The 26,436-nt window shown below is 44.8% G+C and overlaps 1 protein-coding gene across 2 annotated transcripts in view; it reads right to left on the bottom strand.

Annotated features, from left to right (window-relative positions):
• The window catches only part of LOC144124731 (diuretic hormone receptor-like), a 183,602-nt gene that overhangs the window by 18,473 nt on the left and 138,693 nt on the right, over positions 1-26,436 (bottom strand). For both annotated transcript variants that reach the window (XM_077657588.1, XM_077657589.1), the window contains 5 exons: positions 6,175-6,275; positions 5,070-5,155; positions 2,794-2,914; positions 1,619-1,769; positions 889-976 (listed from right to left, as the gene is read on the bottom strand). In XM_077657588.1, the coding sequence (XP_077513714.1) occupies positions 889-976; positions 1,619-1,769; positions 2,794-2,914; positions 5,070-5,155; positions 6,175-6,275 (547 nt within the window). The remainder of the gene's footprint in view (positions 1-888; positions 977-1,618; positions 1,770-2,793; positions 2,915-5,069; positions 5,156-6,174; positions 6,276-26,436) is intronic.

Genomic DNA, 26,436 nt, shown 5'->3' with positions numbered 1-26,436 from the left:
AATGGCGGTGGCAATTTCCAGTAGCGCAGCCTGTAATCGCAGCGGCATCTGCTGTTGCTTATATTCTCGGTTAATTGGACAGTGCTCACCCGTCGCGTTTCTGTTGCATTAATTTGACGAGAGAAACGGATTCCCTATCACGCCCTCTCACGGAGAATGAAAAACGCACACCCGCATCTCTACTCAAACTGCTCTACTGTTAACGTCTCACAACGGTTACCACATTTACTTTAAAAAAAATTATTATTAGAACAGAAACGCGTGCTTGTGTCGCCAAACTCTCTGGTTTACCCGTCGCTTGCAGTCTGTACCTGCTATAACGGCGCCATCGTGCTATCTATGGGTTAACCCAATCACGGTTGCAAGACGTTCGTCCAACATGCGGTGCGGCGATGCATTTCGGTCGATGCTCACAAAGCCTGCATTTCTTTTCTTAGACAGGGCAATCAATTAACAACGTTCCATTGAAGTGCTATTCTACACCACTGATTCCGCTTTAAATGGTACTCAGCGGGGATTCGCTTAATAGACTGGGCACCAAACGCTAACATTTGCGTAAAAATAGGAAATGTAAAATAGGAGACAATGTACGACCATATCAGAGGAATATTTTCTACTGTGCTGACTTTAAGACTGCAAACTATAGCCCGGGAAACGCTCCATAGTTTTGTTATCTCTGCAGCGCTTCCGGCCGCAAAAGAAAAGGCAGCAATTGCGGCCCAGACGTTGCGCATAATAATTAAAGGAGGACGCCAAAAGACAATAAGCATAACTGGAGAAAGGCAAACGCTAATGTTAACCCACTAATAAAACTGCACCCTAATGCAGAAACGAACGGTGAGTGCTAAAAATGTCTGTTCAGGCCGTTCACGAAAAGGGTTTTCATACATGCTGTCCGAGATGTTCAAGTCACTGTGTCGGGTGCTGAGGTAGGACTTCGTTGTCGCCCAGACAGCAGTGATGATCGCCGGCAGTCCTGAAAATCAGAAATCAGATGCTAGAAGCAACTTTGCGCTAGTGATCCAGTAAACAAAGCGCCGTGAATGCAAAAGCTATGCGCCGATTTCAAGGTGAACGCCCATAATAGATGCGCTTATTAGCGAAAACAACCAGGTTACTCTGTGGTGCTTCTGAACCTCAACCTGAGTTCTTATGGTGCGCCAGACTCTTGAGTGCTTAAGCGCTCACAGACATAAGGGATGTTATGAAAGCATATTGCCGCTTTATTTTACGCAAACCTAATTTAAAGCACGTAAACAGTTGTCTACTCCACATAATTAGGAACATTTTTCACTTTAGAGCATTATGGTTTCCTTTACGCTCAGTAAAATGCGCACGCGTATTGGTTTCCAAAAGGGCGGTGCTGCGGTTAAACTACAGAATGGCGAGTTCAATGAGAAATGCAAAACTGAATGCTGTTCTCGTCCTAAAAATGCAAAAGAAAGTCGTTATAAAATGCTCTGGCCTAGAAAGGTCTCACAGAAAAGTAGTAGTTGCCGGTCCTCCTCCTAACCGCCCATCTTAAGCCCGCCTTTATTTTTTCAGCATAAATGTGAGCTTGGCCCACACGTATACTGTAGCATTTAGATTCCTTCTAGATTTACCGCCAGGTACTCACCCCAACCTATAAAGGCGTAGACGTGTATTCGCACTACTTCCACAGAGAAGGTCTTCACTACAAGGATATATAGGTACAGGCCTTCGACGAACATCCAGAAGAAATTGGTCCCCATCAGATAAGTGAGCACGATGTAGAGGCCACACGCCGCCTGAAATTACAGACCCCTTGTCAAGTAAACAGGACGACAAATCACGGGAAAAATTCTCAATAATTCATCAATAAACCCCAGCTCTAATAGCAGCGCTTCTTGCGTATTATTTGCTTGAAATATATCGAAGACCTAAGTTAAGGTTTATGCCAGCTGCCGTCGTAATACTTCAGTAAAAGAGGGGACTAGTCGCAGTTACACTAATAGGCGTTGTCGCTGTCACGTAATCAGGAATCACTTCTACCTTTTCTTAAAGCATGTACTCGAGTCAACACTGTTACGATTCGTAGCATGTAGTGCAAGAACGTCTAAAGCACGTTGCGCAATGCTCGTTGCGAGCTTCCCGTTGGCTCTTGGCGCAGCTAGAAGGGATTATTGTTAAACTGAATTATGAATAGATAAGAACTCCCATGCTTATTTTGCTTCCGGCTAAGTATGCCATGCTGATTTCATTGAGCCGTTTTCGAAGAGCATAAGCAGGTTTGTCGTATTGTAAACACCTCCCGCTAACCATTGCGTAATTGTGTGGACTCCAGAGAAAACCTCCTGGCATATTTATCTCATTATTTTATTTTCTTGCGAGAGGTTTATTTTATTTTGCGCTTAGTGAAAGTAGTCCTATTTACACTTTCACACACCTTGGAATTGCGAAACGACTTGTTATTAGCTTAAAATCCTTGTCTGCTTTGTTTCTACTCTTGCTCTAGAAGAAAATTTGCCTGCGTGTCAAAGGCGTTGATGACGTGGCATCCATTGTATGCTAAATGCGACTGAAGACTTCAACTCCAGATTTCAATCACAGACAAGGAAAGTTTGCCCGTTCTCCTCCTGCATGCCCTTCTCCACTACCACTACACTACACCAATGTTTCGACAGCACATCAAGCACGGGCTCATTCATATTATTTATTTCAACTAAGCTGGGAGCGCAAGCCACATCACGACATGTTGCATTTAGTATAACCCCGCTTTACAAATACAAGTTGCACTGATAACCTTTCCCTCATAAAACATTGAGCTCTTACCCGCTGGAAATTAGGCAAAGGCACAGACTGCAGCGTTGCTGTGATGATCCACGTTATGGAGATGAGAAAATACGTAACCATTAGATTTACGTGTATTGTATTTCTCAGGCAGCTAAGGTCCCTGTAAGAGAATAGAAACGCATAATATTTAGTAATAGACAATCGTGGTTAACAAAACTATAGATAACACGCATTTGCAACTGCATTTTGGAAGCTCTTGGCGAAGCTTTTTTCGGCTCATATATACCGTTTTTATGGGATTCTACTGCAAATATGTTGTAGCCTTCCAAACTTTACAATGAATTGTGTAACTCTGAAAGTTTTGCGCCTGTCCAGGGCCGTAGTTTTATCATAGGAAATATGTGGTATGTACCTCAGATATAATCCTCTCTTAAGATACAATGACCTTTGCATTCTTCGTTATATGTTTTTGTGAGACCTGCGTCATTTTACTTAATACTGCCTAACACCTTATCAGTGTAGCTGACAGCCCAGCTGCAGGTAGTGACACCGGCATAAGGTCCTCTAACTCTCTCCCTCTAGCAGCCCCTTGCCATCAGAAAACTCACGACAATTAATTTTGAAGAATATGTTCTCAACGCTAAGATCTTCAGTCAAGAAAGCGAGCAAATTCGACTACAATAAAGTATACTCTTGCGCTCATCTCAGAGAGCATCAAAAGAACTGCCCGTATTAACAAAAAAAAAACTGTTCAAAAAAGCCAATGGATGAGAAGCTAATGCGAGTACCTGAGTAAACAATAAGTGCGCGTAGGCGCAACCAATGCTGTGCACATACAGCCGTCAGCAACACTGGCATGCCGGATAGGGACACAGTAACTTAGAATTGTGCTTCATCTAAAATATCCACCTCGTATTAGCGCTTGTGCACAAAAGTAAGGTAGTGTCAAGATTTATTTCATTGTTGCTAATGACAGAAGGATTGAAAACACAGAGATAAATGATTGCGAAATCATGAATGTCATAAAGAAAGGAATAACTTTAAAACTTAAATATAGTGAAATTCTTTCTCAATGCATGCTTTCCTCAGCTACCTGCAGTGCCAAAACGCCTCAGAAATTTGTACGAAAACTGTTTCGAAAAAGGGGTTGCAAGCGCAACTGCGCCTGTGCGGCAGAGTTAACGATAGAGTTGTGAACATGCGATCGCGTGAGGCGGTCAGCTGTCCGCCAAGAAACAGTCAAGCAAATTTGTAATAAAAACTAAAAACAAAAAAATGGTTTGAAATTCGTCCCATGTAATTCTCGTAATCAAATATAGGGAAAGTTCTTCTGGTGACCTATTCTTCCTTAGTACACGGCTTTTAAATATCCTATGGAGCGCGCAAATTCGAGCATTCACGCGCAACGAAAACTGCGCAAACCAATTTCTACGCACCCGCCGACGAAAGCTGATGCCCTGCGTAGCTCAGATAGCAAGATAGTTCGACTGAGCTTACAGTAAAACCGGTTAACATTCATTATCGACGACGAAACCTTGCAGTGGAGGCGAATGCAAGTCGGCAAAAATCTTGTCAAAAAAAACTGAGAATCGTGATTTTTCGTAATCTTCATCGCCGTGGTGCTGCCATTTCGCGAAATTTTCTCGGATACCAGTGTCACTTTCCACTCCAATTCTTATCGAACTTAGTGGATTCCGGTCTAGTAATTGATTCCACTGTCGTCTCCTTTTTTGTTGTTGTTGCCAGGACGTTTCATCTTTCAGGTCAGCTGCCCACGTAACTTAAAGCTCTCTATGTTATCAAAGCTCAAACATAGCATGGTAAAAACCGGGGCCAGACTTTAATGATTAAAAAAAATAGTTGCTTAGATAACAGCACCCACTTAACTACCCATAAAGGTTATTTTTGTTATTTCACTTGACTGTTGATAGGCCATGAATAAATCACTAAAGTTTTGTCAACTCAACGCATTCGACTAAATTAACGAGAGTTTGCTCCAAATAGGGCACAATATACTCTTTTGGGTGCCACGCTGTTCGGTGTCTGTAAAGGAAGCACCAAAGGCGTGAAAATATGAAAAACGCAGTGATTTAGGCCACATGACTGCACTAAATATGTCTCCTTGATGTGTACTGAAGACTGCAATGTTTTCTTCCTTTTTAGTTTTTACAAAGAATGAACTCCTGCGGGTTCTGTGTCTAGGGACTAGTGCCTAGTTTGTTCATGCCAGAGCTTCTGATAAAGAAATAACAGCCCTGAATTGATTACTAGAACCTAATTACAACGGAAGTACGGACGGACGACCCCGTACTCACTTGAAGTAAAAGAATATCCACAAAGCGAGGGTGAGGGCACATAAGGACAAGCCATAGCCGATGTAGTACAGCAGAGTCTCGTCGACCTGGAAAGTTTACAGAAGAGCATTACAGAACTGGCCTGGTTCGAGCTTCACGAAACACAAATAAGCGACAGTAGACACCGCAGTTTAGTGGCTCTGCGAAGGTAACTTTTTCACACTTCTTGGTACAAAACAGCATTCTTATTAATTTATGTGTTTACGAAGATATTCCTGTAGAGGTTGATTTGCGTTGTGGGTCAAATCGGGCCTCTAATGCACATTTCAGGAAGGTTTTAATTAATCCATTTTTTAACGCTAGAACTATGTTAAAACAAATACGAACAAGGTTACAGTAAGAAATTTTGCATCCAAAAATGAAATGTGACGACCTCCTACATGAGACTGCTTGAAAGCTGTTAGCGCAGTCTTTTGCTTTAAATGAAAATGCACGCATTAATATGAAGCACTATGGCGTTATAGGTTCTTTCGTTTATACTTTCATGTTATGCAAGATGCCTGCGTTGTCTTTATGAGTATTATTGTTAATTGGCTTGAGTCTAAAAAACGAACGGGAAATTCGTTTCTTTCGTAAGCCCGGAAAAAAATGTAGCAATTTTTTTCCTATCATTAAGGCATTGCTTGAAGTTATGGCTTATGCTGTTGACACTAGACTTCATATTTCACTTGTGTACTTGTCTACGCACGCAACGATCGTGCAGCCCTGTACGGATTTTAGCCTATGTTCTTAAGAACATAACTGACGCAGTGCTTACAGCAATGCTTTGAACATATCCTCAGCTGAACGCGGCCGATATTGCTAGAATGACAATGCACATTAACATTTTGAGAATAACTAGCTAATTGGCCATGACTAGCAACCGCTGTTAAAAAACTATCTAACTGCGCTACAGTTGCATGCAGGCATAGCTCTCTTTTTTTGACCTCGTTGCCAGAATATTAAAAGAGAATGCTCGCATATATTTAAGCTGCGAGAGTTCCACTGGATTCCTGGAACTTACGGGGCAGTGTTGTACACTGCTAAGACGCAAATAACACAGGAAACGTAGAAAGAATGGGCGTACCTGCGTGTCTGCAGTAGCACCCTCTAAGATGGGCCGGCAGTTGGAGTAGTCGGACCTGATTGCCCAGCTTCCGTTTTGCCAGCACTGCCGAGTCACGTTTTCTGAAAACAAAAACAAAGCAAAGAAGTGGGGCGTTTAAAAACTTTGCTCCAAAGAATGTGAAGCCGAGGACTCTGGTGGGCAATATGGCTAACACAGAGGCGTTTGCTTATCATGCTTGAAATATGCACGCTTGTGGGTTTGTAAGTCTGTTTATTTTTGTACCGTTTTTTCTATCCTAATTAGCGCGTACATATAAAACAAGATTTCACGAATTATTCCACGGCGTACGTTTCCGCTCAGGAGAGGGTGTTTAGGCGCCAAAAATGACAAGCGGCTAGCGTCGAAGCAGTCTACAAACCGGGAGATGCGCCGGAAAGTAACAAAAGCGACACACACATTGGTCATCTCGGCCGCTGCACTGCAGAGAGCGCCAGAGAAAAAACCCTGCGCAAAGCCACACATCACTATGTTTTCAGGACCTGATGTAAACGGTGATATAAGAAAGCTGAAAATGAAATCATAAAGATAAGACACCAGTGAAGGTAAGGAGCGGAACAGACTCGCATGCTGTTCGCTGCGTTCGAAGCAGCCTGAGAGAGGTATTCGCTAAGTAGAGGCCTTCACAGCAGCAAGGACGGTGTCAATGCGAGACAGTAAGCGGATTGTATTTACGAAGTTGGTTCAGACCAGTCCACTTACTGTACTGCACCGGCAGTAAAAAACTGGAATGACCGCTCACACCGTGTGCGAATGAGTGTACAGGCGAATTCAGGACTACCAATTTGGGTTTCGTGCTTATCAAAGGGCGCTTACATGTCTTTAAATGTCAGATACATTACTTGGTGAGAGTGCAATTTGCAAAAACAATGGGACTGATTTTCCACTCGGGAGATGACGTACGGCGAAATTAGTTTCTTGATCAGTCATCGGTGGACTTCAGGCGGCGCTTGTGCTGGGCCTACGGACGCTTAACTTATATTCAGGTGCATACCTCTTCTATGAGCGAACTTGCATTGCTGAAGAAATAATCTCCACTGATTAGTTTTGAAATGAGCGGAAGTTTTTTATTCTATTTCTTATCGCTCTTGATAACACGACCGCATGTTCGTCCTTATATGGGTCTAGTCGTGTTCTGGCACCCCGGTTTGGCTGCTATTGCGGTGCGCAGTTGATGCCGTGCCAGTTTTCGAAGAACGCAAACACAGAGTTTCATGCTTGAAGTCCGGCAACTACAATTGCTCCATCCAAAATAGCAGTAAGCGGGCAGTGCGCATTAGTGAGTGGTTCAGCTGCTTCCGTATACTTCCCACCACGAGCCTTATACAGCGCCCTCCATTAGTGGGCAAACCCCGGACCCAAGTCTTGCACCCAAGTCTTGCACTTCAGTGCCAATTGTGTTTAACAACAATGGTACCCAAAAAATGTACGTTCTAAAAAATGCAGCTTTCCAACGGCCAGCATGAAAACTAGGGGCTGTTTCGAACTTATTCGAGAATTAAGTTTTAGTTGACTTCTTTTTTTAATTGATTTTTAACGCTTGTTATTCATTAGGTGAATCAACATGAGAATAATTTAAGAAAAAATAGTCTAAACGCGACTAACCAAAGGACGGGGTTAGACCATACTTCTTATCGTGACCATTGTATCAAGCGCTACCATATCCTTCTGCAAGACTGTGGCGTGTTAGTAATGACCGCAGCGTTGAATTAACATTTTTCTAGTGTATAAACAAAGGTAAGCATATCCTGCGCGGACAACAAAGTGCTAGGAAAGACTCGGCATTTTTGGGAGGAAATCTGTGCAATAAGTGAGAGAAAAAAAAAGACATCTGATTTGGTGAGCTTCTTCAGAAAAAAAACATTATTTTCTATATTGTCTGTGAAAGTAATGACCCCAGATTACAGCATTTTACTATCCGAACGAAAGCGAGCTTTATAGTTAATTGCATTTGCTGCAAAAAATCAACCTAAAAAACCCGGATTAGGCAATTTTTCATGAAAAATATGAATTTTCCCAGAACTGGCGGTAATAAAATATTACAGGATTTTAAATTTTGAATATCGGAAAAAATACAGCTCAAATCGAAGTGGCCTGTATGCTCACACTCTACGCTGCGGCCTAACGAAAGGCCTCAATTTGGCCCAGATATTCCGCCAGGAGTGCGTTCCGCATTGAAAACACCTCCGTCCAAAAGGTGTCCTTGGTCATAAATCTTCCGTTCAACGCTAGGAACTAGCTTTTTGCGACACCAAGGTTGACCGTGCTGCGGCGCTCGCGGCCGCGTGGCGGCCAGCGGGGAATCTGCCCGCAATCGGCATCGATACCACGAGCTCACTTTCTGACGAATTTACGCGTTCTTTATATGGTTCATTCGGTGCAATGTGTGGGAAATGTGCGGTACCGTGCAAGGCGTATGTTAATTATTTGGTTAGCGTATTACTGCTGCACGGACGAAACTGTGTCGTTATCTGCCTCACTGTGTGACTGCGGACAGTGCGGCGTGCTTTATTGGGCAGCGCCGCGGCAGGAGGCCGGGGTTGTTTCTTTCGATTCTTTGGGTTCACAGGCCTACAAAAGACATTTAACATGATTGGCAGCATTTGTTTCTCCAAGGCTTAAGGAAGTCGAAATAGATATCTCGAACGTTCGGGCGCAAGCAACGCGAAAAAGGCTGTCGAGAGCCGCAACCTAGCAACAACCAAACCGAAAATTGTGCCTATCCCATAGCAGGGTGATAGCAACGACGCCCTTCTTTAACTAATTGCTTGTTTTTTTTTTTATCAATGGGGAAGCATTATGCGGATCATCGGTAGCGAAACCTGGCATCGGCGTTGACCAGCAGGAGTGGTCCCAAAAATTCCAGATTACGTCACCGCAGTATCGAGGAAAAATAAAACTTCTGCCGAAGGTGCAAGGAATTGAACCAATTACTTCCATATTGTAAGCCGAACTCGCTACCGGTAGGCACATAACCGCACTGGCTCTCGCGGAGCAAAGGTGAACATAGTATATGCGTTACCTTACGGTTTTATGCTAATTAGCTGGTGACACTCCGAGAGGAAGAGAAAAAATAAAAATGAATAAAATGGAAGAAAAAATAAACTATGCTTTCGCATTCAAAGTGAGCTAGTGCTCTGTTTAATATTTACGATTTACACCTTGAACACGCGAGATGTGTGTGTTCGAGGTATCATTTTTGCTGTTGACAATGTTTTTTTTAGTGAAAGCGCGTCCAGTAATACCCTGATCGCTAGAGTACAGGTGAGTACAAACAGAGACGTAGGCGCGGCGTGCGAAACGGAGGAGGCAAATGCCTCGCCTCAGCACTGCATAAAAGAGAAAACGTAACTCAGCTGGGTAAACAGAGACTTCGCCTCAGTGGAATGAAATGCTATTCTCAGTAATAATAGCATGAGAAAACAAATTGAGGAAAAAACACGGAGATAGTTGTTCCTGCCACGTTCTTTTTCTTGAAAGGAGCCAGGGTTCTGGGCTTTTCTTTTTCAGATAGCTTGAGTAATTTTACAGCACTGTGCTAGTTATACGTTAATGTATTTGGCGCGTTTGGTGCACCCGTGCTCAATTATTTTATGACGTATCTTTATTTTTTAAGTACCTGAGAGTGGTTGAAGTAAGAAGCATGTTCTAGTTTTATGGAAACAAGCTTTTTATATATTTCTTGCCAACGTTGACGTAAGAACACTGGTACAGGGCTGCGGTAGCTTTGCTCATGTGATGGAGGACTTCAACACCCGGTGGTAAACTACACTTTCCTTGCGGCGTCTTAGCTATGTTCTGAAGAGCTTATTCGCTCTTCTGAAGAGATTATCTGCTGTTCAGAAGAACATTCTTTATAAATCAAAAGCATGTCAAATAGACACCGCTGTACTTCCGAGTCGCATTCAGCTATGCGGGGAAGTTAAGCACAGGTTGCGTGCGCAGTAATCTCTTTTATGGCCAGGCTGCATGCCTATATTTTATGACACCTTTCTGTCAGCAGCTTAAAACCTCTACCTTCTAATCTTAGCGTGCACCTGTAAACCCTTGCGCCGTTTCCCTTCAATCGATGTCATGGTAGGGTGAGGCAAAAAGCCATTGTACAGCTTTCCATCTTGATAGTTGGCAAGTTGGCACAATTTCGCGGTTAATAAGAGCGAAAAAGTTGGCGCAATATGAACATTAATGCGAGTAATTTTTAGTGCGTTGGGCTCGTATATTGTTTATTGCGCTTGTCACGTCTCTCTTCGTTCGTGTAGCGCCTGCCTTTCTTGCGCTGTTGATAAGCACAAAGTTTTCTTCGCCGTTTTTTTCATAGGCGCTGGCCCCTCAGAAAAATCTTGGGTCCTCCTCAGAGTGACACGAGCTGCTATCTGCTGGGATGATTCCCACGAAAATCGTTCTATAATCAAGCTGAAAGAAGTGTGTTCAGCCGTCCGTACATAGCACCGCTGAAAAAGCCAACTGTTGTAGACAACCTAGCTCTGACACCCTGCTTTTTCTTTCCGCAAAAGGCACAGTGAAATATTTAACTCCGCACCCAAGGCACTAGTTTCCGCACTCCAAACGCCTAAGAAACAGTCAGAAATACGTGCGAGCCTCTTTTATAGCAGCACCATGTGCCATAGCTATGCAGTGGTTGCGCCGCTTCATTGTCTCCTGAATTGCTGCTTCGACCCAAGTATTTCCCTCAATAAAACTTGATCGGAAGCTTCATGAACAGCAAAAGGACACAAAGGAATCTGGTGAAACTCTTTAAACAGATGCGCCGTGAAGTTTTATACTGCACTTTTTGGTTGAAAACCTAAGCCGGAAATGCCGAGAGAGACCTCTACATACTATCAGTGCGGAGGCGGTAGCTCGTGATTTAGTGACGGACGGTCGGGGAATTGCACGTCCGAGATAACTTCAGAAGTACCTTGCTGCGGCGAATTACTGCGGAAATTCTATAGATTACGCTCACTGCAGTCAGGGCTCAGAAGCCATGAAACGCGGTGAACTTCGCTCTATGTAGTATGAGGAGTAAAGAGCTTTGAGATCTTTCTATTGGAGGTAAGATATCAGACGTCTGTCTGCTTGTAAAGAAAAATACTTTGTTCAATAGAGAGTCGATAATCATTCTTAGCGCGATAAAAGCAAGTGAAAGAATTAAATGAACTGAGGACGCAACCTTGGCTTCGTTTCCGATGATTGCGCAGGGCTGAAGCTGGATAATTGCAATGGCTGGTGTTCGGGCTGCAGTAATTTCCTGTAGGCCCCTGTGATGCTTCTATAGCTATAATTTTGGCCTGCAGGGACCTAGGTCAAGGTTATAGCCCCGGGCAAGGCGGCTTCAGTTAAGAGAACATTCAGAAATGCTCTGACATTCTGACGTCGGCACGTGTTAAAGAACCCCGGCTCGCTAGGGTTAGTTCGTATTTCTAGTAGGGCTTGCGCATTGGCGAACATTTCAAACTAAAAACTAAAAGCCTGCCTTTCCGACGCTTACATCCAGTCAATTGGAAAGTTATATAGACTCTCTTGTGCGCAGTATGAAATTTTGCGATTATGAATCTCTGGCTTCATTATATTTAACGACTTGCTCCGACTCTTAGATATACAGGAAATATAATGCTTATGCATAGCTCGCTTTATTTCCAATACAAAGAGGACCGCAATTCTGATACACAATAAGTGCCTTATTGCCATGCACTTCAAACTGAGAAAACCGGTGTGAACAGCATGCCCATGCATCACCTTCACCGTTCGTGCTTGAATGATTCGCGGTGCAATCGCAGGCAGAAGAGAAGTCGATTTGTCTGTAATAAGCATGAAGTGGTGATTTATTTCTTAGGGGCATGATGACTACTAGAAAATAAATACGTCCTGTGTCTACTACCAGGCGACTGAGACCTGACAGTGTTTTTTATGCGAAACAAGATGATGTATATTCCCCTGTAGCTTGCTGAAAACTTTGTTTTTGAAACTTTGTACGAATAACTAGTCTCTGCTAACTGGTAACACACTTTTCTTTCGTGCGCTCAGGAACCGTTGCTGCGAGCATCTAATGCCCAAAGAACATTGTCACGGATGCATAAGACGGTCGCAGCATTTAGAACCACACAACACAAGGCCCAAGCACAAGGCACAGAAGGAACACAAGGTACAGGCCGCCGCGATGAATTCGGCCAGTGAGCAGACGCCAGACACACAAAACTTCGTCCGCGCCGTCGCCGTTCGATGGTTTGTAGCGCGGCCCACAGGTGCAGAAGCACCGTCGCAGTGCTGATTGCAGACTGTCAGAGCAGGACAGCTGATAGGTCTTGAGGCGCTAGACGTAGACAATATCGAGCTGTGCGGGACAGGAAGTGGACTAAGGGAAGGGAGGAGTCATCTGGTAGGTGACAGCCCGGACTTGGCGCAGCACACGATAGGGGCTATAGAAGCGGGATATAATTTTTTTGAGATCCCAACACGGCGAGAAGGAGCCCAGAGGACGAAAAGGGACTCTGGTGAGAAAGAAACAACGAAGTGGTAGGTGTTGTGCTTTTGCTGAAAGGCTTGAGAAGCTTGCAGGAGGAAGCATGCGATTTGACAAGCGTGGTCGGCACGGTCAATGGCTTCGCGGACATATTCAGAAGCCGGAAGACCAGATGCAGGAAGCACTGTGTAAAGAAGCAATTAAGGCTCGCGGCCGTACAGGAGGTAAAACGGGGAGTAGCCGGAGGAGTTTTTGCGGGAGGAATTGTATGCAAATAACCCAGTTGCGGTAGTTATAGATAGGACGAATATTGCGAGCACGTCAGTGAGGGTGCGGTTTAGGCGTTCAGTGATGCCGTTAGTTTTCGAATGGTAAGCGGTGGTTATCTTGTGTTTAGTTAAGCACGCACGAAAAATGTTGTCCACATGTTCTGAAACGTGTGGCCACGGTCTGTGATTAGCTGGTAGGGAGCGCCATGATAGAGATGGAGGTGATGAAAAAAGAAGTCGGCAACATCAGCGGTAGTACTGTTGGGGAGCGCGCGTGTTATAACGTATCGAGTGGCATAATTTTTGGCTACCGCAACCCATCTATTTCCAGTAGTGGACTCAGGAAACTGTAAGAGAAGGTTTATCCAACTAGGTAGAACTTCGCCGGAGGGTTGTCGATGGACAGGAGAAGCCCGGCTGGAGGAGTTGTAGGCCGCTTCTGGCGCTGGCGCTGATCGCAAGCACCGACATAATGGCGGACAGACCGATAGAGGCCAGGCCATCAGAACCAACGATCGACGCAGTCGTACGTGCGTGAAACCCCTAGATGACTAGCAGTAGGTAGATCATGTAGTTCGTGCAGGACAACAGTGCGGAGTTGTTTGGAACAACGAGTAGGAAGTGACGTCAAGTGGGATGAAAGTTCAGATTGCATAAACTTCAATCTTCGAGTGCAAAACGGCGCAGTGAGGGGTCGGTATGGGCGGCCGTTAAGCGAGCTATGAAGGAGAGGAGCTCAGGATCCTAGTGCTATTCTTCGCCAAAAGTAATGAAAGTGGAGAGTGAGAACAGGTCAGTAACACATGTACTCTCAGGAGTATCTGTTTCGTCAACAGGGTAACGAGAGAGGCAGTCAGGATGCTTGTGTAGCCGTCCAGATTTGTAGAGCATGACGTAGCCGTAATCTGAGGCATAATATCCAACGACCAAGGGAAACCGTGGAATCCTTTAGATAAGACAGCCAACAGAGTGCGTGATGATCGGTGGCTACCGTGACTGCCCTGCCTAGAGGTAAGGTCACAAGTTCGCAATAGCCCAGACTAGGGCAAAGCGCTGTCGTTCTGTGATAGATTAATTCTAAGATTGGGACAAGAGGGCGGCTGGCATAGGTGATCTTATGATAGGTCCCTGATTGACGCAAGGAAAGTACTGCACTAACGCCATGGCCACTGGCATTCGTACGGACTCGAGCCGTGGGGTCGAAAGCCACCAACGGAACGGTGAAGGAATTTCGTGCCAGTTATAGTATTTCTTTTTCTTGTTCTTAATATGCACAAGGGCTACACCACGGACGGTCTTTCGCTAGGCGTGATGTCATGTTAGCTAATGACGAAAAAAGAATGAAAAAGTAAACTAAATTTGAATTGAAATATAATGCAAGGTGTTAACCTGCGCATAACAGGAACCACCGTGAATGATCTTTGGAAACAAGTCTTCATGTGAACAACATGAGTGTATTTCTATTACGGCTAGAATACAGATACTTCCAAAATACAGAGGTGCGCATTAAGTGCTGGAACCACCATACGTGTAAGGACGCACAAACACTTACGGGAAAACTCAAAACGCAGCCCGCGCGATGTGCCCCGTACAAAACAGTTTTTCTTCCGCGGACTGGCTGGTTTACTGTACCTTATCCTGTTTTACTGTACGGTACCTGGGATCTATTTTTCTGTTCCGCAGCTGAGAATAGATAATAGGACGCGACAGCGTTCGTGATACACGCACACCTCGTTTCTCATATAGAACCGGCCGGATTCTCTTCACATTCGCAGACACTGAGGAAGAATAAGGTGAGTTAGTGTCAGGTGACTAGGACAGTGGGGAAACTAAGGCAGTGCTGATATCATTCCAGGGAGCTTCGAGACGACGTCGTCGTTGATGCAGTGCCTCTGCGGAAAGTTCCGCGGTGAAAAACTTAAAGCGCATAACTTAAGAACCTACATAATTACCCCGTCAGATATTTAAGCTTCAGCTGCATGATAGCTAGTGTAATCAAGTGCCTCCCATCGTAAATGAGCATTTCCTGCTTAAGCCGCCTTTTCCGCTAATCCGTATGCCTGCAGTAGACTCAGCAACGGCCGTGCGCGAAGAGACGGATCATGCCAGCTTTCCAGATTAGCTGCGCACTTGTGTAGGAAGTGCTTGCGAGTTTCTGATGACTGAAGTTGCGCACAGCTCACACACATGGTGGCGAAGGGAAATGAAAAAAATAGAGACTAACGCTCCTTTCAATAATTCTCTGCCGACTAAGCCGTCTCTGTACCTATTAACCCAAATCATCCAAGGCGACTTTGGGCGCACCAAAAAATTTTGGTGCAGTCTTAGACTCGAAACGCTGCAGAAGAAACGCCGATAGGCATATTTCATTTCATTTATTGAAGCCTCCGGGCCAAAGGCATTAAAGAGGGGTGTGGGTACAAATAATACATAAACACATGAAATGCATATTACAAAAGAAAGCATTTTCATCCTCCTGATACGAAATCTTAGCTAGCGCAGTACGAAGATGCTCGTTATCACTTATGGCGACGAGATCTGCGCGAAGGGGGTTTCATTCATGTGATGTACGAGGCAAGAAAGAATGAACCATTATAGTCTTAAACATTTCAATGTTAACGTTGTAACGATGATCAATGCGCTTTGACACGTATTCGGGGGACAAAATAAGGGCATCGCACAGCATGGGATGATGATACAGTTTACGAAAAAGGCTCAGACGAGTTTTCTTTCGTACACAGGCCTTAATAAATGGTACATTTGTGAAAGCCTAGCAGCGATGGATTAGAGACCCGGCGCGAAAGAGTGTGACAGCTCGAATTTTAGTGCCACGCAATTCTGCATCAAATATAAAAACACCATTTTCGCTGGAATCGTGTAACTAGACATGGGATGTGGCCCTATCCCGGTGACCAGAGAAAACAACGCACTCTCCCACCAGCACAGGATCTGACAGCCCTGGTGTAGCACTTGCAACCCCTTCCTAAAAAATAGAACAATTCGCCTCCGACGCTCAGTTCCCAGCGGCTGCAGGGCAACTGAGCAAGGCGGCAATCAGATCTATTATGCAGCGGAGGGTGCTAAGAATCTCTAACTTCGGACAGGCTGGAATTGGAAACTGAACCTCGCAAACCTGAGCGAGAGGGTGACAAGTGTTGTAATAAAACTAAAGATTACGTTCAAATTGAATGTTTTACACGCCTACGCACGTGATAGCCAAAGGGTATATGAAGACGTGGAATCCCCTATTAGTACAGTGAAAACACAGTAAACAGACCTAATGGACTACTTCAGCGCAACGGTAAGCAATGCGCAGGCAGGCGCCCAGGCAGTGGGTGATAACGGCATAGGCTCTAGGAATAGTATAAGGGGAGTGATCTGCAGCGTTCGCAGAACGAAGTAGATTACGGATAATGAATACCTTCTTAAGCAGACGGTAGGACCGGTAGTCGACTCGCAAGAGCTCTAACGAAGAGTCTAAATATAAAATAGACGGCATATCGTGCACCCATCATGGCATAATGCACAAAATGGACGCGTTCTAGAATATAAGATGTAGTACCAATGAATGACGATGTGTCCACTTAACGTAGGTTTAAAGGAGGAACTCAGAAAACTAGTAAGGAAGAAGCACATACACAAGCTTGCGGTAGGAGGAAACTAGAGGCATTAAAGGTCTCGCTGGACAACTGATAACTGTAATTGAGGGCGATGACCTTAGTGTTTGGGATATTAGTGATAATCTTCCAAATATCATTACGAAATGCGCAATATAAGTAGGGTAGCCAGATCGGATACCGGAAATCTCAGTAAGATGACGAAAGTCATAATCAAGGATAAGCAAAGTATGAAAGCTTCAAACCCCATAGATATGATAAATCTGGTCGAACTGTCAAAGCTCATGAACAAGCTCAAGATAATCGTTATAAAAATTAAGTATAATATGCACCGGATTGAGCAGGCTCTGAAGAATGGAAGTAGCCTTACAATTGTGATAGTGATTGGAATAGTTGATAGTGGTGAGGGAATAGTGATTGGAAAAATGAGGTTCACTCCCAAAGCGATAGAGATAGCAATGTCACTGCTATTACAAATCAGACAGCTAAAATAAGCCAAGAATAGTAAAGAGGTTCCTGCAGTATCCAAAAACAAAACAAAAGCTTGGCAGAGAGAGTTAAGACTTCTTACGTATGAGCAGGCGCAAGCCCGCCCACTCACTTTGTAAACGTCGTCAGCGCGTGCTGCGGTGTGCTGTAACCCGATGCCACGAAGTTATCAATTCTCCCTGTGCATGGCTCTACGGAGCCGCCACTGCAACGCTGCCGCTTCCTTTTTGATCTGCGCGCTAAATTCGGGAAGGCAGTCGCTGCCGCAACTGCGGCCCGCGGTCCTCGTTAAGCGTGTGACGCGTAAGCTATTGGGTTGGTGCCTATATATACAAAATTGGTCTTTCTCTACTCAACATTCACAGATTGGAATCCTCATACCACTCCTGGCGCAGTGGTGCCGCAGTTAAGCGGTGCGCCACTGCCCTGCGATGGCAGGTTCTGTAACAGGTGGAATTTGTGCGATCCAGATTGCTCTTCCAAAGCAACCTCGCGCCACGAATCATTTTTTTAATCGTCACCTGCCAGGTTGCATGAGGACGCAATCTTTTATGTCCTGCGTGTGACGCACACACACACACACACACACACACACACACACACGCACGCACTCACACACACACACACACACACACACACACACATGCGCGCGTGCACGCACGCAGGTTTTTGTTTAATGCGGCAATAAGGCTTAGGCTCTAATACTAAGGATCCCAATGCCGCCGCGGTGGCAGAGTGGTTATGGCGCTCGACTGCTGGCCCAAAAGACGCGGATTCGATGCCGACCGCGGCGGTCTAATTTCGATGGAGGCGAAATTCTAGAGGCCCGTGTACTGTGCGATGTTAGTGCACGTTAAAGAACCCCAGGTGGTCGAAATTTCCGGAGCCCTTCACTACGGCGTCTCTCATAGCCTGAGTCGCATTGGGACGTCAAACCTCCATAAGCCAAACCAAACTAAGGATCCTAATGATGAAGCCATAGGTGCAGAAGAATTGGACATTGCATCGGTAAAGAAAGAGGAAGAAATGATAGCCTTAGATGCACTGCAATTTTGGAAAGCTGCTGGTAAAGATGAGTTAACTGCAGATTTGTTGAAGGAAGGTGAGGGCATTGAGGTAGAAAGACTTTATAGCGTGTATACGCCGTGCTTCATGACCTCGAAATAAGTGGAATTTTGGGGAACTGCAAACATCACCTTGATCCCTGACACAAGGGCCGTCAAGGACTGAAAAATACTGACCGATTAGTGTCCTTCGATTACAAGATATTTACTATCTAATCGTTCGTCTTTCTCTCTCTCTTTCTCTCTACTATCTAATCTTGGCATCTATAGTAAAACGGAAAGTTTAGCTAGTTGATACGTCATAGTGGCATATAATAGCGCGAAAGACACGGACAAACAAGTAGAGCGTTGTTATATATCAATAGTTGGCATCTATTTTGACCGTCTTCGGTTTTCGTGTTCGACGAGCAGTATGCATTATTATAGTGCAAGAAGTGTCTACTTGTTTTGCTTTTTGCTTCATCTTTCGGGGATGATTACACTCATGGTTCTGCAGGAGGATGTCCGTTACGCCGCTCCTCATTGTGAAAAATAACCGAAGCACATTTTTGTTCCTTTACGTGCAAGTCACAGCGGCAAAGGATGAGAAGATAACTTCTCTTCTTTCTATCCTTTTGTTTGTTCTTTGGTCAGTGAGAAAGCTCTATCACATGATTTTTGGAGTTAAAAATATTTAAACACCAAACACATCTTCTCGAAGTGAAATATCTATTTTTTTCTTGTGTCCCTCCAGACAGTAAACAAGACTCCAACACACGATAATCACTTCCGTGTGCTATACTGGTTTTCTCGTGCTCATATATGTCAATCATTTCTCAACGCATGATGCCCCTAATCATGCCTATTCATATTCGGTTAGGGCAGCCGGAGTCTTCACTGCAATTCTTTTTCGCAGTCCAATGCGAAGCACGCTCACACACCTTGGACAATCAGCCGACGTTCCTAGAGGCGCAACAACGAACGCCGTTGGCGTGTTCGCTTTAACCGCGGGCTCGTCCGGGTTATTATTACGCGATGTCGCTAGCCTGCTCACTTTATGACAGCAATCTAGGCCCGGTCGAGGAACTCCTTTCTCACCTGGTGTTATCCTGCGCTTGGTAACAATGTCGCCAGCACGCTCTGTCGCCAACGCGATGTTTTGTTATGTATTGTTGCGTTCTCAAGAACGTCCTGTCTCTCTGGAGGTCGCCGCATGAATTATGCGGTGCTGCCGACGACTCCAATTGCGAGCCTCGCCGCCTCCTCCTTGGCGATCACGAAGACAGAGAGTTCTGCCTAGGGACAGAGACCCCAGCCAAATTGGTTCTTGCGGTACCAACGGACAGCTCTACGGTTCCTTGGGAAGAAAATATGGTTTCCTTGTCCTCTGGCTTCTACTTAAGCAACTTTACCTAGGCCATGAAACTATATTTGTGGGCATCGGTGTTTGAACCCCACTCGCGGCACTCGTGGGCATAAGAAGCACAGCCTATCAGTACCTTATATACATTTGTGATTGATCACCGGCATCATTCATTAAATTTTTCTTTTTTCTGAGCTTCCCCGAATGAGCGGCTAATGTGTCTATCTGAAATTGACTGCACGAATTTCGTCTACTGATCCTGTTCGTTGCGTTGCTTACGAAATAAAGGAGCACAAAAGATAGCACGCTTAGAGCAGACAGAAAGAGGCCGGTGCTGTACGGAGTTGTGAAACCAGCATGTAGCTTCTAAAGCTGTTTTAATTGTACGTACATCCTTTTCGAACTGTTTTTCCGAATTAAAGTCAACCATCACCGAGCCTGACAACGTCACCTTCCCGCTTCCAACTCGGCTGGAATTGGAACATGGATTTCAACAAGTCGCTATCATCCCTGATCCATATATGCTATATAGAGACAAATTACTCGTAAAGACCAACTTTTCCTAATTTCTTTTTTTACCAGGCTGGTGTGGGCACTACTGTATGTTTATTTAAAAAATTTTCTGATTAAGCGTCTGCATTATGAACAATCTCCTAAAAATTGGCTTGTAGATCACGGAACACATCTTTAGCAGTGCGTATTTCGAAGGGCGGCGGTCAGTCCTGTAGCTGAGCTCGGAAACGTCAACATGCACCACCGTTATTTTTGTCATGCTTCGCTTTCACCTCGAGGATATCTTCATTTTTAATAACCTAGCGAAGTATGACCAAGACCAACCTTGAAGCCAGTGAGCTGCTTGTCCTTGGCCTATGCCATAAACTCCGCGAGATACACTCACGTGCAGCTGTGCCTCAGATGTCGCTTATAGACTCCTTGTGGAGTCATCAAAACATCCAATAAAATTCCTTCTAGAATATTTTCTCCTCTTTTCATTGTTAATATCTATACAGCTCGAATATTAGGTTCCGTCCAATGAAGGGGTTCGAAAGACTTGACCTCTCAATGTTTTGAACGCACTTCGGAAGTATTTCTCAAAGCACGTAGAAGACCCACGTGAATGTCCATTTTTATGGGTCTGTGTGGGCAAAGTAACGGATTACATAAGTTGTTACTTCATCTCAAGCACTTCTTATACCAAGTTATGTTTCGAAGCACATGCAAAATGAAATAACGGATTACTTCCACTCTTCAACGTCTCTCGCGTTCATTGGAACGACACCACATGAACAAAATGTTTTAAATCTTTTTATTTGTTCTACCAAACTGTACTGTGTAAATGCATTTTGACCAGGAATTTTTTTTAATGAGCGCACAACCACTGTCTGGAAGTAACCTGATACAAAGCAAGTTGTTTTACGAAGAGTTATTGGCAGTCATTATTATTGTCTCTCCCGCAGCCTACTTAGAAAAAAGTGAGGCATGATACACCTAGGCGCTTGTCGGTATTTTTTCATTGTAATTCAAGTACCACTCGACCGCAACGACTGTGATCTTACACGTTGTGTCCGTCCCAATCAACATCGTCATTCTCACCACGAAGTCTGATCAGGTGGCGTCTGTCTTTATTTTTACAACCCGAGGAGCAGGACAAGCCGTTTACAGGCAGAAACTGCGAGATTGTCATAGACGATTGCATAAAATAGGCGCATAGAGGTTGCTTCAGCGACTAGCCCGGCTGACGACGACACAGTTCGGTGCCCATGAAGCTGTTTCATGCAGTATTTCCTAAAGAATTTTCGTACATGCACACTATTGCAGTGCACGTTCGGCTTCCAGGAAATATGAAAGCAGCGTTTGAAGACAGTGATATGTATTATCCATTCAAATGCCTTAAGAGAGAAAGCAAAGTGTCTCGCTTGTGGTGAGCAGTGCTTTTCCGGCCGCCTGCATATAGCCTACAGGCAGCCGATCTTCATTCGTAGGCAAGAAATGAAAACATGCCCGAAATATGCTCTGGTCATATTTACTTGAGCTTATGCGTGTGGTTCAGCATGGTGCGGTAATTGTGCGAGTACGGAAGCGGCTCTGGCTGAAACGCGACTTTTGCCTCTGGAGTGAAAATCACGGCGCGCCGCCCGTCAGAAACAATGAAAAATCATCACCATCAGCCTGGCTACGCCCACTGCAGGGCAAAGCCATGTCTCTGCAATTAACCCTCTCCTTTACCAGCCGGGCCCACCGTATGCCGCGAACTATCAAACAATATTACGCAAACATTAGAACATGAGACAACATCCCCGCCAAGATCCTCAAAGGAACAAAATACGTTACAAGCCAAATCCTACAACTGATTTTCGCTCAATCTCTCGAAACTAGCCAACTTTCGGAGGACTGGAAAATAAGCAGTGTTGTGCCAATTTTCGAAGATGGAGATTGCAGCGACCCCTCGAATTACCGGCCGATTTTGTTGACATGTATCTCGTGTAAACTCTTCGAGCATATACTATACTCACATATTGCATCTCACCTCGATCAGAATTCGTTTTTCTTTTCCAATCAGCATGACTTCAGGGCAGGCTTTTCGTTCGAAACACAAGTCTGCGAGCTCACTACTGATCTTCACTTTAATTTAGATTCCTCTTTTCAGACCGATATCATCTACTTAGATTTTGCCAAAGCCTTCGATCGCGTCCCCCACCAACGTCTGATGTCCGAACTCTCCTGTCTGTCACTCGACCGTCTTACTTTATCCTGGATCCACTGCTTCTTAACTAACCGCCAACAGTTCACAGTCATCGCCGGTCATACATTCCAAACTACTAGAGTAATCTCTGGGGTCCCCCAGGGATCGGTGCTTGCTCTGTTACTGTTTTTAATATTTATCAATGACCTATCTTCCGGTATCTCATAAACCATCCGTCTTTTCGCTGACGATTTTGTCATCTATCGCCGCATCAGCAACAGCAGTGATTAGACAATATTACAGGAAGATCTAAGCAAAAGTGGTGCTCTGATTGGCTAATGCAGCTAAATGTTTCAAAATGCAAATCCATGCACATTTCACGCAAACGCTCCAATCTCCATTTTCCATTCACTTTGAACTCTATAGCCTTGTCTCAAACAAATTCATACAGGTACCTCGGCATTGAGATAACGACCAGTCTAACATGGGCAGATCACATAACGAAATTATGTGCTAGTTCTTCCAGGACACTTGCATTCATCAGGAGACCACTTGCCCTGTCTCCCCCAGCCAACAGAGAACTAGCATATGTAACATATATTCGCAGCAAACTCGAATACGGCTCAACAATATGGAACCCTCAACAGGCCTACCTGATTGACTCATTAGAGGCCATCCAAAACCGGGCAGCACGTTTCATCACCTCGCAGTGCAATCCTCGGCTCAGTGTTACTGTTATGAAATCATATCTCGGTCTGAAATCTTTCGCGCTTCACTGAAAAGTTTCAACTCTCTGCCTCTTCTACAAGCTGTACTTTAACTTTCCAGCACTTCGGGAAAACCTCCTGCGCACTCCGGAACGATCATCTCGCCGCTTATTTAATTCTTCTAACATACAAACATACGCTTGCATGGCTCCACCAATGCATTCAACAAATCGTTTCTTCCTTGTGCAATTGAATTCTGGAATAACCTACCCGAAAACATTGTTGCTGAGACTAATCCTTCCAACTTTATGCAGCTACTAATCGAACATTTTCAAGAATAAAACTTTCCTATACCCGGTGTCAGCTACGATGCACTGTAAAATGACCAAACACTTTGTTTGGACACGTTCTATTACTGTAGTGTGTATTTCTGTGTGCTTCTTCTTCTCATTTTCTTTGATTGACTATATTAATTTGTTTCTCTTTTACTTTGCATAGTTTTCAGAATTTTGTTTGCCTTTTCATATGTATGACCGTCAGACACTATGTATCCCCCCCCCCGCCCCCGATATGTAATGTCCCTACGGGACCCTTAAGGGTTAATAAACGATGATGATGATGATGATGATGATGATGATGTTTGCCTCCAAATTACAAAACTTTTTTTGATGCTCTATCATCGGCCCGGCAACACTGCACGTGGTGACCCCGACACAGGAGACCTTGTCTAAAGTCATTCACGAAAAGCCGTTAAGGGCAATGGCACGAATCTCGCCGATCACTGTAGCGAATTTGCCTGGGATACTGCCACGTGTGGCTTGCAGGAGGTACCGAAAGAAAGGGCACGGAACGAGCAGCAATGAGCGCGGTATATGCTTGTTTAGGACATATTTACTTGATTTTGTGCTTTCGTCATGCGAGTCGTAGTGCCTCGGACTGTCAGTGAGGCCAGGGACTTGGTTTACTTCGGCCATGGCCGAGATTGGCAAGGCAGCCAAAGAAACGCATATCGCCGCATGAATCGGACTCATCACTTGCCGAATGTTTACCCTAGCGAAGATGTACTACATTGTTTGGCAGCATCGCGTGTTGATCGTCAGAGCCCACCAGCCTTCCTTCGTAGTGCATGACTTATGCAAGACCGCTGCTTCATCCTGATTATGAGTGAACGCCGTTTTCGGAGCGCGGACAAAAAGAAAAAGGATAAAAAGAAATAACCGGTTTCGTGAGCCAGAGGGGGCACCGCGAATATAGGATGTCAGTGCGCAAGCAAAAGGCCCGTGAACTGCGGTTCCAGCGCTGCCGCTTTTTGTGTCAGTGTCAGCGACAACGCTTGATTTGTTGCCTTCCTTTCCGATCGCGTCGGGTCGAGGCCACGTCGATTTCCAGCCAAAGAGTCTGAGCGTTGGGCTAAGAAGCTTGATTATTCTAGTCGGACTGCGGTTCCTCCTTCTTCAATCGTTCCCCGACTGCGGCTAGGAAACGGAAATGTAAACGGTGCCTGCCTTATTAGCCTCAATGAGGCCAAACTCCCAGTCACGTAGGCCGGAAGTTACGGCAAGGCACAGCTTCATATGCGGGGAGTTTATGGTTCAGCTAGAAATGTCACGCCGGCATCCAAAGCAGTTCACAATGTCGAAACGGTCATATAAGACAGCTCAATTCGGTTTGTTTGCCTCGATAAGCCTTGATAGAAGCGATGAAGTGATATTAGTATTGCTTCGGCAATGTACACTAAACCATGTTTCAATACAATCATTTGCGCAATTCAGACCGCTTTCTTCATGCACAGTTGCTAGTTTCTTAAAAAAGAAGCTTGCAACACGTCTCCAATAAGCATGTTTGGGATAGTAGGTTATTTCAGTTCCTTTTATTAACAACGCGAAAGAAGAACAGAAGAAGAGAGAAAGATGCATATACAACAGGCTCATCGTGTTGTACATGCACCTTCCTTTAATTCTGGCTTTTTTTCCTCAGTTCAGGCCAAGCTAAAGAGTGAACATCTGAACCAACGTTTACAAAGTAGGACCTTAGGGATCGTAGAGAAGTTTCTCTAAATTGTCCGTATATGTCCCTCAGAAAGTGTAGGGCCCCAGCCCACACAACGGACTCTGCTGCTATACAGATTGAAATATTTCATTTCAATTAAATTACACGTCACCCTTCGACTTTAACGGTCCGTGCTTTAGAGCGAATTCTATTATTCACGGCAAAATTGAAATTCTTATTTCGGGCATTTTATCTCGCCCAGTCTCTGCATTTTTCTCCGACATTTGACACTGCATTTTTCAAGAAATCGTTGAAGCTTGGCCAGATTACTGACGACCAAAGTGCACAATTTGAATGGTACTAGCTTTTCCCGTGTTTATGCTTCCTGTTCTGCATTCGACCTTGTATTTAAAGCAGGGGCAACCCTTGAAAAAACTTGGCCATCATCCTCACTAAGTGTTAAACAATTCCTAAATGTCTATTTCGAAGCTTGATACAATCAGAATTAATTTATATCAATGCAGAGGAAACGAGCACGAAAAGGAATATCCTGAACTCAGGGTCCGTATCACTACTTTGTGTCATAATGAAAAGCACCATAATCTGCCGCACCGGCCACACCTGATTGGCTGAAACACCGGAAGTGGTTGTGGTGGTTCGGATGCAGCAATTAGGGTCGAAGAAACCGAACGGTGACGTCAAACACGTAGAAGAAGATGCTCAATGACAGCGGAGCCTCTCGCTTGAAATGAGCTCGTCAGTGTTTCTGTATTTATCAGCCCGTGAACTGGCTATACACTGGGTACGGGGCTTTCACTTCGTCATATCTTTCCTATAACAAATTCGATTGACCGTAAATTTCGCCTGGTTTTTAGTTCGTTCGACGATTTGGTAGCTCCTCGGCCTAACGAGCGCCGGTCTGTTGCAGAAATTGTTCTCTTCATTCAATACGGACGGCGCCAATATCGCCGGAGTTATCGCGTTTGCGTACTTTAATGATGTAACATAAAGCATAATGTGTCGCAAAATACTTACGCTGACCACACGAAAGCGTGCATTTCATATTCTAGAACTCATATATTAGCTGCTGAAGCGTCTTGCATCATGATCGTATGTAATGTCTGGCAGCGTGAAACCGCTCATGTGCCCAGATGGTAAGTCGCCAACCACACGGTACTACACCGGCGCGTTTGACATGCCAGAGGTGGTCTTTCGGCGTCCCTTCGGTTCTCGATAGACGCGGTAGTGTGACTCTCATTGAGCTCACCAGTTAGGTTGCAAGTTAGTTTACAGGCGTCAGTGTGGGCATGCTTGTGCTTCGTACCATGCCGAACCTATGAAAACTTCGTCTGCGAAGTCTCCCAACGCATGTGTGAAGAGAAACAGCAAGAAAACTTTCGCAGCTCGTCCCTTTTATTTATTTGCTGTAGAAAAGTTAAAAATCCAAAAGCAGGATCTCGCGGTTCTTGCAGTGCTTGCATAAAAAGAATGAAAAACATAAAAAGCCGTCTGCAGAACCGTCCGATCGCAGCACAAACTTACGTTCAGCGATGTGGCAGACGGCAAGTCGACACGGCACGGAGCACGCATTTTGCAGCGAGTG

This window comes from Amblyomma americanum, chromosome 3 (genome assembly GCF_052857255.1).
Source record: "Amblyomma americanum isolate KBUSLIRL-KWMA chromosome 3, ASM5285725v1, whole genome shotgun sequence".
Taxonomy (NCBI): domain Eukaryota; kingdom Metazoa; phylum Arthropoda; class Arachnida; order Ixodida; family Ixodidae; genus Amblyomma; species Amblyomma americanum.
Note: the sequence above shows the minus strand (reverse complement) of the source record. Positions and strands in the feature narration are given on the sequence as shown.